Here is a 15,486-nt window from a genome sequence, read left to right on the forward strand (position 1 = left end):
TGTCCGATGCAAGGAGCTTGTGTTGGAAATATAGCAAGCATTATCTCGACCCGTCGCTACCACCTGTGCTGGACTCTGCGACAATAATTAATTTTTGCCAGATAAAACCGACATTTTCAGCAACGCTGGGTCTGAATTCATGAAAAATGATACAACGAAGAGATATTACCCTCCTCCTGCAGACAACAGCTTTTGCAAAGTTGTAACCACTCTACTAAAGTTAGCGTGAACGCACAAAAAGGATGGCAGCGCAAATAACACAACCGGTAAAAAAACTCGTAATGTCTTTGCTAGTCATTTTTCTTAATTTTTACTATATCTTGGTATTTCCACTTAATTTCAACTTGTCACAAACATGGCCTGATAAAAACTTAATATGCAAAGCAGCCCCCTTTCGACACGAATCTCTCTAAAATCCCATTTATCCTCGGTGTATTAAATTTTGTAGCATAAATAAAAAAATTTAGAATGTGAAAAATGCCGCCCGCGTCCTACATTTAGTCACATTGTTCCCTTTTATACGCTCTCCTCGCTTCCTGCCCACGTCCTTCGAGTTTTTCCGTTATATCCTTGCGATGAAATACAACTTCTCCGTTCGCCAACTGTGAACTAATATTTTTTCCCAGAGCCCGGAATCATAACTCCGAGCCTAATGTCGATTGTATATCAATGGCAATGACGTGGAACGGCTTGTCCGTCTCAATCACCGGAACAAGACGGCTCCGGTTCCGGTCTGCACAATTAGGGGGTTTGGTGTTTTGTTTGAACGCTTTCATGCTATTGATCCAAAGTTGGGAATCTTTCTTCCGATTGAAACAAATATTCCGCGAGTTGTGCTAATTGCCCAAGAGTGTTACAACTTTTGTTGTGGAGTTTATTTTCCTTGTTTCGCTGGTGTGGTCATTCCCAGCTTGTATTTCTCACGTAAAAGATTGATAGATGTAGCCCTAATGAACTAATTTATTCCGGGCGACCTTCCGGACAAAATGACAAATGTTGTGTGGGCAGAGACCGGGCGCCTCCTGATGGAAGGACAGGTGATCAATTGGCGGGATTAACGGTTTCGGGCTAATCCTAAGTCTTGTTCAGGAAATTGAAAAATAAGCGACAGAGACGGAACTCGATTTCATTCCGTCCACGGCTGTAATGATCTCCGCCCGGATTTAATTGTGTCGCAAAGACAAAAATAATGATACCGCAAATCCTGGATATATTGCTCGGTGTTAGAGAAACGTGACAAACGTCGACAATGCCGGTTGGAAGACATGACTCTTGTTGGTGTGTACTAATAAAAGGCGCCCTTTGACTCGTCCAGGATTGGATTTTATGTGGTGGCTAGAATTCTGATTCCGCGAGCTTCTCTTCTGATTAAAAAATACGTTAGTGGAAACCGCGATTAAAAAATAACCCGAAAGAGCGCACTTCGCCGACAGAACACGGCAGTCCCATTAGCTGATGAGAGAAAAAATGAAGTGAAAATGCTTTCCCCATTTTCCCATTGTCCACTCTACACGAAATGACGTGTCACAGTAATTCATCACGGCTTGTATGCAAATCTCCTGTCAAGTGTAGGTGCTTTTACGAAAAAATATTTTTTCTGACGCTTCTCCGAATCAAATCACGCTTAATTATCAGCTTCCACGGCCGTTTAAAATAATTACACCCTTAAACCTAATATTAAATTGCACCTCGTGGACCACATGCGTTGCACACCCGTCTATTGTGTGCACGGACGAAATTTCAGGGTAATTTTCTACCTGCCGGAGCGACGATTTAATTAAATCTCAGAACAATGTGTAGCCTTGACCATAAGTTAATAAATCGGATTGTTTATTGTAAGCTTTTCGTATTTATGGACGGGTTTTCTACAATTGCAGCGCCCACGAGCACGCCAATGACTTGAGAAATATGAACCCCCACGATCGCCTAAAGCGGCGCTAAAAATGTTGCAAATGTCATGTTGTTAAGTTGTATTTGTAGAAAACGAATTTGCATGGAGATACGAAACGGGTATGTCACTGAATTACACACGCAAACACGGATAATGCGTGTAATGCTCGCTAGAGTTTCTGGTTGGCAACAAGTACGTACAAAGACGTTTCAGGTGTTTGGTATTATTGTAGATATTTAACAAAATCTTCAGGGATTTAAAAACTCAATTCTGGCTTGTTCGGTGTTCTCTCTTGCAAATTCAAGTCAGTTGGTGCATATCTCTTTCTCTTTGATATCGCGATGAACACGAGTTCCCTAATCAGAATTTTAATGTAGACACATGATCCTTAATTATTTCTCTGATTGCTCTCCCTCATTATGCACAACCCACCTCCTAACTCTAGCAATTATGAAACTCGTCGCCACATTATTTCCCTTATTAAAGCCATAACTCAGCGCAGCAGGTCACAATTACCCATTAACACGACATTCAAAAATTACCATGCATACCTCTAGCCATCGTCAGTCGTCGAAATTACCCCAAATTACTGCAATGTTTGCAAGTTTGCCCCAGTAGTGTTCGCTAGCAATAACGACACATTGCGTGCGATTCACACGGGGTCCACGAACATGTCCTGAACCCCCTGGTGGTCTATGCAGACTGCAATTCGTGATATTATTGACTTCTTGCGTGCATTGCCGACGCCTGTTTCTGTGTAATTACACGTATTCGAAGTGCATATAAGGCTACAGTAATCTCATCGATATTTAGAAGGGCGCAACGACTGACCAACCGAGATATGTGAATTTTTTTCTTATGGATTTTACGGGCTCGTTAAAGGTGCATGTTTTATGGTTGCGTATGACTTATGGAATTTGTTCCAGGCTCGCAAACAAAGCTGTTCCAGTAATTATTTCCCAGCTCATATCTGGAACGCTAATCGCAAACGAGCGCCTCCAGACATCACGGCCATGGCGGTTCTCCGTCAAGTACTTTACTTAACATGTCTGTAATTGGCCAGAGATGCCATCACCGATAGACATCGAGTCGCGCGATCTGGAACCGCACACGCAGAACTCGACAAAATTGAGAAAATCCACGCAGATGTTTCAGAAAGAAAGTTTTTAACAAATTTAGCTCAACTGCCGCATACTTGAAGAGATTTCAGGAATCCCAAAATTCAAAAATCAGCAAATTCTCTCTTAATTTGAGAATTACCCAGATGAAAAATTTCTCACTAAACCAAGAATCTTTTCAGACAGAATAGTCTCCATCGTATTCACTTCGAATTCCATTGTCAAATTGCCCAAAGTGGCGTATTAAAAATTTTCTTTAGACGTGGATCCAAAAAATTCACGTCAGGTAATTGTTATCGATCTTACACAAAAGCTTTTGTCGCTGTCATGAAAGGTGTTTGGCCGGCGCTACAAAGGAATCTTCACCCTCTATCCGGACATTATACGCGTTTTGTTGCGTAGACATTCATAGGCGGCGAGTGTGACAAAAAGGGTCCAAGTCCCGTACCAAAGCACTACCCCCAGGACAAAACACCACGTTTGCATTTAAACTGGTTTTATCACCACATTTGTTACGTTCGTAACTCTGCTGTTACACGTTACTTGTGATTACTTTGTCTGTATTTTGTATTTTTTCGACGTCCCTGTGCATTCCGACTTCTTTTCGAGGTGTGTCATGTTGATCAGATGGTCCATTACTCGGACAATGCGTATCAGTTTAGATAGGGGATCACACTTACGTAAGGCAGCTTTTAACCGCTTCCTCTGAAGATTAATCTCCAAAAGAACGTCGCCAGCTTTGACACTGGCCTAATTAAAAATGTATTTGTGGTTATCGCGTCCGATGGCTGGATTAAAGCTTGATTAATAAATTATGGTTGGTGAGAGGTTAATGTGGTTTTAATAGTTGCGCGGCAGGTCACTGAAACGACATTAAAGTGCACTTTGCGCCCAAGTTTGCAAACAATGGATAATTACAGACGGAAAAGTGTTTGTCGACATGATCAAACGCCCGTTTGAACCCCGTTGTGCTAATTAACGTTATCACGATTTGAATCGAGTCGGAAAAAACCATGAAAGCTCAAGAAAAAAAACGATCTTCTCATGTTCAATGATAATAATAACAAAAATAGTCTTTCGGAGTCAGCAATATGTTGTTGCTGATAACTATAATTTTATTAATGCCACCCAGTGAAGGCGCCGGACGATATTAAAATGCACTTTGCGTTCAACTTTGCAAACAATGGTTAATTTGAAGCGACGAAATGTTTGTCGACACGCTCAAAATCAAATTTAACCATCCCACAGTTGTTACTATAGTGCATTATGTTAATTAGAGCTTAATAACCGCGAAGAAGTCGAGAAAGCTCGACGTTTCTTTCGTGAAGCTTCCGGGTTGCAAATAAAAGAGCTGCAAGTAATAACCGCCTCCCGTCGACGATCTCGGAAGTCGCCGTCTCCGTCAGTATACAACCCAAAGACACAAATTCCCTCAAGTTGCGCTGGAACGTTATATCGGCAATGAAGCTAATATCCTGCTGCACGGCTCATGAGTTCCACCTTTGTAGCGAAATGTCAGCAGGAACAGTTCCTACAGCGGTCTCGCGGTTCCTGCTGCGGCATCATTTAGTGCCGCGGGTGATGACCCGGCAAATGCGAACATTAGCATCATCCACGCGCTCTCTTATTACACCAAAGGGATGAATAATTCGAACACTCGCCTCGCTGTCGACGGACTCGTTTGTACACATTCCTCGACTAATTAAACGTCTTCTTTTCGAAGAAGTTTCTTTGATTTTTTCTCGTAAATCCCTCCACGAAAGAGAGCCGCCGCAAAAAACAGACTTTGTGTGTTTCGGGGATAAACAAAGCCATATGTTGGGAAAAGCCGTCATCGCGGCGGTTGACGGTTTATAAATGTTTTAACTGGGAGCAAGACTACGAACCTGTTGAAATCGACTCAAAATGTTTATTGGCGTGTGGGAGTGCAAAGTTTGAGTTATGAACGACATGTGCTCTTGTTTGGCATGCCGAGAAAAGGAGGTTTATCGAGGGCTCCAGGGACGCGGCGACATGTTGCTAGAATTAACCGTTTCAATTTATGGAGCCTCCGACAGCAATAACTCAGCAATCGCAGCGTTGGCATCTTTTCTTGCTGCGAAATCTACTGCTACTGGTGAGGTGCCGCCGAGGTGATTTATAGACACAAGACTTTTAACTACAAGGTTTGCAAGTTTTCAGCTTCTTAGATGCAAAGTTCACCGTTTCATAAAGGTTTTAGTTCTAAACACAGTTCCGTTAAGGTGAATGTGAGAGTCACTTTCAGCACTTCCAAATTTTTGAATCTGAAGCTTTACCAGCTCAATTTTTTTCATTAATTCGTTATTAATCTATTTAAATTAATTTCGCAACTCGAATATTTCATGTGTTGGTTGAAAAGCAGAAGATTATCTTTGCTTTCATGGCACCTTATTGATGGTGTTTTCCAACTTGGCCTTACTTTGTCTCGCGAGTTCTCTGAATCAACATATTGAAGGCATTCCGAGCTAAACAAAGATTTACCGCCGCCAATCAAACCGCCTCTTTCAGTATTTAATCAATCACCGGCGCACCATCCTTTGTCTCGCCCCCTTCCGGAACAAATAAAAGTGTTTTACTTGTTCTAAATGGACAATTAAACTCAAGTTTACACTGAATAGAGCAGATTAATGAATCCAGAGCTTTCCAACTTCGACTCAAAGCCCTCGATTACATCTTATGAAAAATGTGCCTCGTCGTCCGCGTCTTTGAACCGTACTTAATTAAAACGCGAAAAACTTTCCTTATCAATATTCTTAGCTTTTGACAAGTGGCGCGTCATCGCAAAGTTGCCAGCTTTGTTTACAAACGTGGCGCCGAAACTTCAACATGGGCTTTCTTTCATTTTGTCTTTTTCCATCAACGTCACTCCCTCAACTTTTTCCTGCAGCGGCTGGTGACAATTAACGTCGCTTCCGGTCACCCGGAGTCGCCCCGGAATCAAAGTTGAGAGCGGCACAATGGAGCTTTGTATGCAAATGGCTATTGTTTCGACCAACTGATGAAATTTGTGTGTTCCGCTTCAGTGGTGCGGATGTGGCAAAAATCCGGACAATATGCGGACGATGGTCGTTAAGGATCGGTGGTGGAATGCTGGGTGGGGCGATGGGACGATAATTAAATCATGTCAATTGCGACCCGATCGAGAATCATTAAAAACTCGTATGCCCGGAAAAATCCGGGGAGAATGCAAATAGCCATTTCAACTAAGTTTAAAGTACCATGAATAATTCAGGGTGAGCCAAAATCGAATCTTTTGCACTTGTTCCAAATGCTAATTTTTTTGCTTAAAACGCGCATTAATCACAGAGTTTTTAACTTCCGCGAACAAATCACAGGATGGGGAAAGAGGATCGGGCTACTTCGACATTCTACTCAACTTTGTGGACATAAATCACACCTGTTGGTGACATTTACACGGAAGAAAAAAAATTCATGAGGGAAGTGGTCACGACGGAACCGGAAAAGAAGTCATAAATGTTTGTGGATTTTTATCCTTTTGTTTAATTTGTGAAATCGGAAGTGGTGTGGTCCTGAATTTTTTGTTCTGATAAATCAATGACGCGTTTTATTTCTCTTCTCTTATGGGCGTTGTGCACATTTTAACGTCTGTTAAAGTTCTTGTCGTTTCTCACCACCTGCTAGGTCTTCCTCGACGATCTTTATACATAAGTCATGAACAGGGTGCATTACCATAACAGTTCGATACCCTGACAATTTTATACGCATTAATTCGAATGCAAACCGTTGTATTTAAAACAGATTCCATCGGAATAATTGATGCCGGTTCCGCACGAGCAAACATCAAAACATTATCCAAATCAAAGGTACACAATATTTTAAGTAAACAGACGGTTTCATTTCGAGGGTTGCGTGTGGGGCGGCGATCGATGGTCAGAGCGGATTTTCTGTTTGCCGAGATTGAAATAACACGAGCTGAAAAGTCGTGCGAAATGAAAGTAATTTTTGTTTTTGGTACCCTCGATGAATTAGCGGCGGTATCGCGTACATCCGCCATTAGCATTTCTGTTTCTATCCCAAACTTCAAAGCTGCCGTTATTTTGGTTGACAGAATCAGCAAATTATTATCTTCCATTTTCATCCTTTGAGAATCCTCGTCAAAAGCTGCACACATATCCACAAGACATTAGAATGCGTGACAACAGAAGTTTTATTATGTACAAATTGGAAGCAGACATGCACGAGAAGACTTCCACAATCAAGCATTGCTATCACTTTTGTATGCAAATGACCAGTCAATTGTCTCACTGGTGACTGAAACGATTGCTGAAAGTTTTTCTCGTTTGCTGCAGGAAAGTTTTCCTGATATACCAGATTTATTGCAGGAGCGATAATTTATAACGGTTGGCCTTCTCAATCTGGAAACTTAAATTTACTTTGCATCCAATCGCGGAAATGCGGAACAACTGGAAAATTGCAGGAGAAATGATGTTATCTTGACTGTGTTGATCTGGAGGATTTATTGCACGCTTTTGGATACTTTTAGAAGAATTGTCGAGAATGTTGCCAAGTGGAAAAAAATCTTGCGACAGAAGTTGGATTGTGATTATATCGTTTTACAGCGGCGGCATCTCAAATGTGGAAATTTTTTTGCGCAAGGGCATCTCGTAACCATTGAGATCTAAGATTTTGATTCTTTTATGGCACGATTTAGTGGGTCGTGTCTTTGGTAACAAATCATCTTAAACCGGAAAAGTTAGACAAAAAGACCGCGTAAATTGTCGGAAAAAATAAAGTTATTCACCACACTTTTTAATGTTCTTTGTTCGAATTCAGCGTGTTTCTTTCTCCCCGGCAAAAATCTGTAGGTGTAAAGTCTAAACACACACCGCTCACTTTCACGGCGCCTACAATAAATCTTGATGAAATTAAACTCTACCATGTTTTGCATCACAATGACCAACTTTATGAATAAATTGTAGATACGCTCGCCATAATTTACAAAGCAAATGGAAATAATGTAACACCGACTTATTGCCTCTTATAAATTACCTCTCCTCGAACTTTTCTCAACATCGTGAATAATCGAAATCATCGTCGTCTTCGACATCAAAAATGTCACCCGCCGCGGTATTAAAACCTCCAACTTTATCTTCATTTAAATAAATAAATCCCAGTACGTCCTTTGGACTCCTCATTTTCGAAAATTACATGACGAACACGCGATCTAAATAAAGAATCAGCCTTTAATACCGCCAATCCGGATTCTCCAAATCGTGTCTCGTTACTTATTCATTGCTTGTTCTTCCTTTTCACAGTCTTGTCGCGAACAATAAACAATAATTTACAGCGTCGTGTCAATATCGTTGTCTTGATGCGCCCATGCTTCATTACCATTATGGTCAGCACTAAATCACCGGACTGAGCCGTGTGAAACGCCACAAAAATTATAATGACTTCGAACCGGATGATTAATGCCCTCCACGCTTAATTGGAGAGTATAATTGTTGGTGCTGATGCCTGCTTAAGCGCTGATAAGACTATCTTTGACATTGTGTAATTAGAATAATTATTCGAATAACAATGAAGCTCTGAAAACTTCCTTTTATGTGAGACGTATCATTATAACGATGATGCGGCGCTAATTGGAAGAAAAAATGAGGATGAAAAGGAAGATGCAACCAGTTATACAGATCAGATGTTGATGTTGAAACCAATTGCTTTTTTTAATCACCCGCAACTCGTAAGATCTCGATCAAAAGTGTTTATCAGAAAATAGCAGTTTCCTGTTTTTGAATCAATCTATTGTAGTACTACAGTTATCAAACAATGGAATATAAGTGATTACAATTTACAAACCATCGAATTTTGTATTTTACAAAAATTACAATTTTACATCGGAATTGGCTGCAATCCAATCCAAATACTGATCCACTCTTGTATAAACAGAAGGGCTACATATTTCACACTTGTCGGTACCAAACGAAGTCAGTCCAATAAGAGTCCCATTTAAAGTTAATGGTCCGCCACTGTCTCCATTACAAGTCCCTTTATTTCCATGACCAGACGTGCAAAAATTCGTTTCAAAAATATATTCTCCGTCTTCATCTTTGTAGTAATCTCCACATTGAACTAGATCTGAAATTGGTACTTCAACTTGCAACAAAACATCAGACATGTCTCTGGTAGTAGGAAAAGGCACATCTTTGTACAACCCCCAACCAGTAGCAATTGCAGTTTCGTCCAAGTAAGTTCTATTGGACTTGGTTGGTAGTGTCGCCAGTTGTATGTAGTCGTTAATGGGGGCTGGTTCTGATAACTGAATTAAAGCAATATCGTTTAGATAAATAGTATCATTGTAGTCAGCGTGCATGATAACTTTAGATCCAGCAATTGTAACTTGGGTCTCTTCATTGGTGTTGGAGAGATTGTGGGCGCCAAGAATGAGGTCCACGCTGCGGACACTTAACGAAAAAAAATATGCGGAGTGATTTGTATAACAACTTACACTATTCCGCAATGACCAGCTGTTAGGACATAGTTGGGAGAAATCAAAGATCCTCCACAGTAAGCATTTCCGTTTATTTTAACAGCGACTTGAAAAGGATATGAGTGGGGTACGGCTTCCTCTCCTCCAATAATTCGGGACTTGGAGGCTTTTTTATGAGCTTGGATTTGTTTTAGTTGGGTGAAAGATGACTCCTAAAAAATATTTTTTATTTTAGATTTGTGTAATTTGAGTTACCAACAGCTGCTATGAAAGAGGTGGCAAATACTGCTAAAATCAGAAGTTGGGCCCACATTGTCACTATTTGAAGAAGTTTCTGATAGACTGTGGTTTAAATACTTATTTTCGTTATCGATTGGGGACAACAGGAAAGGCATCCTTGAAGTCAATTGACTACACTGATTGTTACTGTAGTGTGCGATTTTGAGATAATGCAAATATGTAAAATATTTACTTTTATTTTTTCTAGATACATTGTTTTAGTGAAACAGAATACAGAAGTTACAGTTTTACGTCAGAATTTGCAGAAATCCAGTCTAAGTATGGATCTACTCTTGTGTAGACGGAGGGACTGCACAACTCGCATAAATCGGTACCAAAAGAAGTCAGTCCAATGAGGACTCCGTTGAGAGTCAGCGGCCCTCCACTGTCTCCATTGCAAGTTCCTTTATTTCTATATCCAGATGTGCAAATATTTGTTTCGATAACATAATCGCCATCTTCATCATTATAGTACTCTCCACATTCCGTTAAATTTGAAACTGGGACATCCACTTTCAAAAGAATATCAGACATGTCTCTAATCGTTGGAAATGGGACATCTTTGTAGAGTCCCCAACCAGTGGCTACTACAGTTTCGTCCAGATAAGAATTAGAAGAGTTTTTACTAGTTGGTAGTTGTACCGCTTGTATGTTATCATTAAAGGGGGCTGCTTCAGACAACTGGATCAGTGTTATATCATTGTGAAGAGTATCATCATCGTAATTTTCGTGAATTATAACCTTAGAGCCTTTGATGACAACCTGGGTGTCTTCGTTGGGGTTAGAAAGATTGTGAGCACCAAGAATGACGTCCACAGATGCAATTCTAAACAATAAAACTTAAGCTCTGAAGAACTTCTTCAAAAGTGGCTTACACAATTCCACAATGTCCAGCAGTTAAGACGTAATTTGGAGAAATTAAAGCACCTCCACAATAAGCATTTCCGTTTATTCTAAGAGCAACTTGATAAGGAACGGAATGGGGAACTACCTCATCTCCTCCAATAATCCTAGATTTGGAGGCTTCTCTGTGGGCGCGAATTTGTTTAAATTCAGATGGCAAGTCCTTAAAAAATGTTAAATTTGGAAAGTTGTAAATTCGAACATACGTACTGCAGCGACGAAGACGACAGCCAAAACGGCCAAAGCTAAGAGATGTTTCCACATTGTCAGCACGTGAAGGAATTCAATATATTTGTGATTGTTTGAAATTGTTACAGTTATCGGATACTTCAGATTGAAGTGCAGTTTGCGAGGACATCCTTGATTGATATGCAATCAGGTCACACGTAGTATCAAATTTAGAAAACAAAGTTCCTAAGGAGTTTGTAGTTTTTGAACCTAGATTACATTTCATGTAAAAAATTGGAAGTATAAATGGAGAATTATAACATGGTTATTGAATGATTAGATAAATTAGATAAGTAGTGGCTCTTCGTTAAATCTATACTCAAAGTCTATTCAGAAGTTCAACTGGTATCACATCTTGTGCCGAACCGAATTGTCATTTTCCTTCTCAAACTGTTACCCCCAATGATGATTATTATTTGTCATGGATAAATGAGAAGATTGGAGGTAGAACTACTCGTAGTTCTAATGATCATCCTTTATTCAACTTGTACATTTACGTTGTTATCTTAGTTGCTGTTATCGGCGTCTAGTGAGACTGTCTCTTGTACATTGTTAATAAAGACGGTTGTCTGTAATCCACTAAGAAAACGTGAGTCTGTAAGTCCTTGGAGAATAATACTTGTCCATCCCCAACGAGATTGAGCGATCTTCCACCCCGTCAAATTACTCCAACACAAGTCTTAATAATTAACATGCACCCTTGTTTGTGCTCTATTAATTTGGTTATCTACCCCTCCACTGTTTAAAACAGCATAATTGATTTTTTATCATCGCAGTTTACGATGTCGGTAAAATCGGCCAAACTGTTTCGTATCATGCGAGCATTAAACAGATAAAACCGTTGACGCTTTGATACAATTCCTTCCACTGAAATAAATTACTTTAACAGTTCTGGAGAATTTGTCAACAATGCTTGGAACTAACGAGCTGCTCAAATATGAATTACTATATCGCATTAATCAAACGTGTAATGACGCATCAGCTGCTGAACCACCATAATCGCCCGGAAAATCAGGGTAATTGTAGTGGCACTGTCAAGAACTTGAAATTATTTCGACGATAGCTATCTCTGCACCCTCGTCTTTCAGGAACTGTGCTAAAACGCCCGGTCTGAACGCCTTTGGAATACAAAAAAGGATAATTTTTCCATTTCGACTTTTTGGTTTCGAAAACGGCGCTGATGGGCGCCTCGCACGCGAAATCGTAAATTGGTCGACTACACGATGACATTCCTGTTTGGTTTTATTTATGGCGTAATTATATTTCGTTATCTCGAAATCAGTAGGCTTTTATTTCTTGTGTTGTATAATAGCAGGAATTTTTATGCTCTTGTGCCATGCGAAACGTGTGAAAACGGCCACGTTCTTAAAACAAACAAAATTTAGGACGAATTTTTGCCACGAAACGCGAGGGAGGAATTGGAATAATAAAATACTAAGGAAATACAAGGTGTAGCTTTCCTAAAGATTTGGTTTTTTTTCTAGTTTCGTTGTTAGTTCAGAGATTTTAGTGTTCGTCTTCTCAAACCTAAAGGAACTGTAAAAAATAGAAGAACTTGCAGGAAAAGGTTTATGTATGTTGCATTTTTGTGGACGCTTCTTTACATTTGTGAATTCAAAAATTTTTAAGACAAATTGTATTTTAGCTTTAAATGAAAATACACATTTTTCCAGCAAAAATAGTTAAAAAAAATGTCAATCAAAGTAATTTTATAATTCTGATCAGGTCCATATCGTTACATACACATAATGTAACTTCATAAATAGAATTAATGTAAATATTAGATTTCCGGATTATGCTGAAGTCGTAGTTTATCGTTAATCTGTTATAAAACAGTCCAAATTTTAATTTCTCCGTTTGTATTAATCCTTGATTACCTCGCTAATTCTATCACATTTCTGACATAACGCAATTACATTTTAATTCCTATTCCTCCACTGTGTTGTTTCGTCCCCTCTACAATCCGTTTTTCTCGGAATTACAAAATCGCCCCCAATTTATTGCCAGGTTTGGTTTTCCGGTTTCCGGCAGTAATCTCCCCGTAATTTTCTCCGGTAATTCCTCCAGCTTTCTCATAATTTCATATGTAGTACTTTGATAAAAAAATTGATGAAATTAAACGAATTCCACGGAAATCAAGAAGCGCCCCCTAATCACGCTCTCGGAAAAGCCACTGATAAACGATCCCGATTTTAAATTAAACTCGCGTCCAATAAATTAATCCAAAGTGACGCGGCCGAACTCGTGGCGATAAATCAGCTTTTTCAATTTTATCGCTCGGACAGATTCGATATCCAAATTACTCCGTCGATGGTTTTTTCGATGTGTTAGTTTTATTCGGACCGTCGCCGAATTAATCGTGTTCGCTCCTTTAAATCGAACGGACATAAATCTCGGAAGATACAATCGTTAGCGAAATGGGTTTCCTGTGGCTAATGGCGGGATAAATTATGTTTAATAATTATATTTCGAGGAGGGATTATCGCTCGTGGATTGTGGACGACGGGAATTTATGAAATTTTCGATAACGATTATAGAACGCTAATCTCGACGGTTTAATAGGATTCTATTTTACACTCTACTGAATATTGCACCGAACAATGACGGCTTGAAATGTGGATCCTGCGGCTAAATTATTTACAAGGATGTCAAAATGGGTGTCGATACTCTGAAATTGAAAAGCTGATTGCTGAAAACCATTACGACAGCTACCAAACTTCCAACCCATCGACCGTCGAAATCTCCAAAAATAACAAAATCTAAGCCTTCTTAAGACTTTCTAAAATCCGGAAACCGGCGAATTTCCGCCTCACTCGCATTATCCTCCTCCGTTTCGCTTTAATCAGTCGGCAACATCGTAACCTACATTTTCATCCCGATTACGAATACCTCCTTTGTCCTGAAGGGTTAATAACACCGTACACTCCCATAACAAAGTGGTAAGTTGCTCGTGACGAGGGTTAAGTCGAATTCGTGCGGTCACTTCAGGATTACAAACCGAATTTTAGGATTAGGCTTCGAACGTAAAAAGTCGGGTTCATGGAGGAGGCCACAAAAATAAGTCATGACGATGCAAAACATAGGAGGGTGCCCCCAGACATGTTCCCATCACCTGACGTGCCATAAATCCGACTTCTGGAAAACCAAGTTGGGATCGTGGCACGGACAGGATGTCAGAGTTGCTAAGTTGGGAGGAGTTGAAGGGTTTCGTACAGAACCAAAGAAACTGAGGTTAACTTTGACGTATACAATGGTTAATTGTTCCCTTGTTTTTAACATCGAAATAAACTTATCTCTCTATCTTAGTCACATGTTTACTCTGGGAAGTGGAGTCGTAAAAACTCCAAGCATTCCACCCCCACACACCTGTAAATTAACATTCCCGCACCCCACCTTCGCTTATCTGATTTAAACTTATAGCTTATCTACGTCGGGGTGACTAAATGCAGGCCACTGCACCTTCTCGGCTTGTCCGCCCTCAGATCCCACCGAGAACACAAATAAATCTTGAGGGTGATTGCGAGGGGTAGTTGGTATCCGTAGCAACGCCGTTATTGCCGTAAGCCAAGGTGATAGTAACCAAGTCTATATTTTCCAAGAATCATAACTGCTAGGTATTTTCGCCGACATATTTTCAATAACGAAACAAATAAAGAAAGTTTTGCTTCAAGAATTCACATTGTGACCAATAAAATTACGAAACAAAACGAAATGAAAGAATCCTGATCCGGGTGGTCCGGATTACGGACGGATTGATGGCGCGAGCAATAAATGTGCCCGGACTTTTCCGGGAATTAGCGTTCTGTCTCTTCAGGAAATTATTCCGGGGAACAATTCGATTTCTTTACATTGTAATAGACACATTCGAGTTTTTTTTATGTAAAACGTTTACACTTTTCCAAACTGTTTCTAACGAACCCATTTCCCTTACATTTGCATCTCTAAAAAACACAAGGGATCGCTCGACAATCCCCGATAAGTAAATCCGCTCTTCGATTGACTCATTTATCGAGTTTAGTGGCGCCTTTCCTGCATTTCTCCATCTGGTTTTCGATTCCGGAAACGTGCCGCTATTTACCGAAGTCACTATGTGGGAGCCTTTTAGGTAAACGATCAATCTGACGGCTTCCTGTTCTGCACTGCATTACTGATTCGCCAATATATCAAAGAATGCTTCTTTCATTCCGATGTCGCATTAGTTCTTCTCGACGCCCACAGCCTTAAAATCGCTGTCATTTTGCCGTTCGGCAATTTCCTTTTTTACTGAGATTGTAATTGTTTTCCGATTCTATAAGAAGGTCGTTCGAATAAATAACGGAAGAAAAATCGGCCGACTCAAGAAGCTTACATTTAATTCAAATTGAATTGCTCAGTCATGCATTTGGAAGCTCCGAACGAACGGTAAGAAATTGTTTTCGGTGATTGGAAAATGACATCGTAGGAATTTAGGCGCATCAAATACGAACGAAATTAAGAAAAAAGGCGGAGTTGTTTCTTCCAAACACAATGAATATTTCCTGAGCCTGTTCTCAACTCTTCTTGTTAAACTTTCATCGCGCTTTTACAATGAAACTTTTATCGAATTTTTCCATAGTGAT

The 15,486-nt window shown here is 40.0% G+C and overlaps 2 protein-coding genes across 2 annotated transcripts; both read right to left on the bottom strand.

The window, feature by feature from the left end:
• Positions 1 to 8,770: 8,770 nt before the first annotated feature.
• Positions 8,771 to 9,848, bottom strand: LOC148178801 (brachyurin-like). The gene is made up of 3 exons (XM_088030332.1): positions 9,738 to 9,848; positions 9,497 to 9,690; positions 8,771 to 9,452 (listed from the first exon to the last, which is right to left on the bottom strand). The coding sequence occupies exons 1-3, from the start codon at positions 9,789 to 9,791 to the stop codon at positions 8,873 to 8,875; spliced, it is 828 nt and encodes a 275-aa protein (XP_087886458.1). The 5' UTR covers positions 9,792 to 9,848; the 3' UTR covers positions 8,771 to 8,872.
• An 86-nt stretch (positions 9,849 to 9,934) lies between these two features.
• Positions 9,935 to 10,968, bottom strand: LOC148178802 (brachyurin-like). Its single transcript, XM_088030239.1, has 3 exons — positions 10,871 to 10,968; positions 10,633 to 10,823; positions 9,935 to 10,583 (listed from the first exon to the last, which is right to left on the bottom strand). The coding sequence occupies exons 1-3, from the start codon at positions 10,922 to 10,924 to the stop codon at positions 9,998 to 10,000; spliced, it is 831 nt and encodes a 276-aa protein (XP_087886365.1). The 5' UTR covers positions 10,925 to 10,968; the 3' UTR covers positions 9,935 to 9,997.
• Positions 10,969 to 15,486: the final 4,518 nt, after the last annotated feature.

This window comes from Gnatocerus cornutus, chromosome 2 (assembly GCF_029298725.1).
Source record: "Gnatocerus cornutus isolate USDA-ARS CGAHR chromosome 2, icGnaCorn1.1, whole genome shotgun sequence".
NCBI lineage: Eukaryota > Metazoa > Arthropoda > Insecta > Coleoptera > Tenebrionidae > Gnatocerus > Gnatocerus cornutus.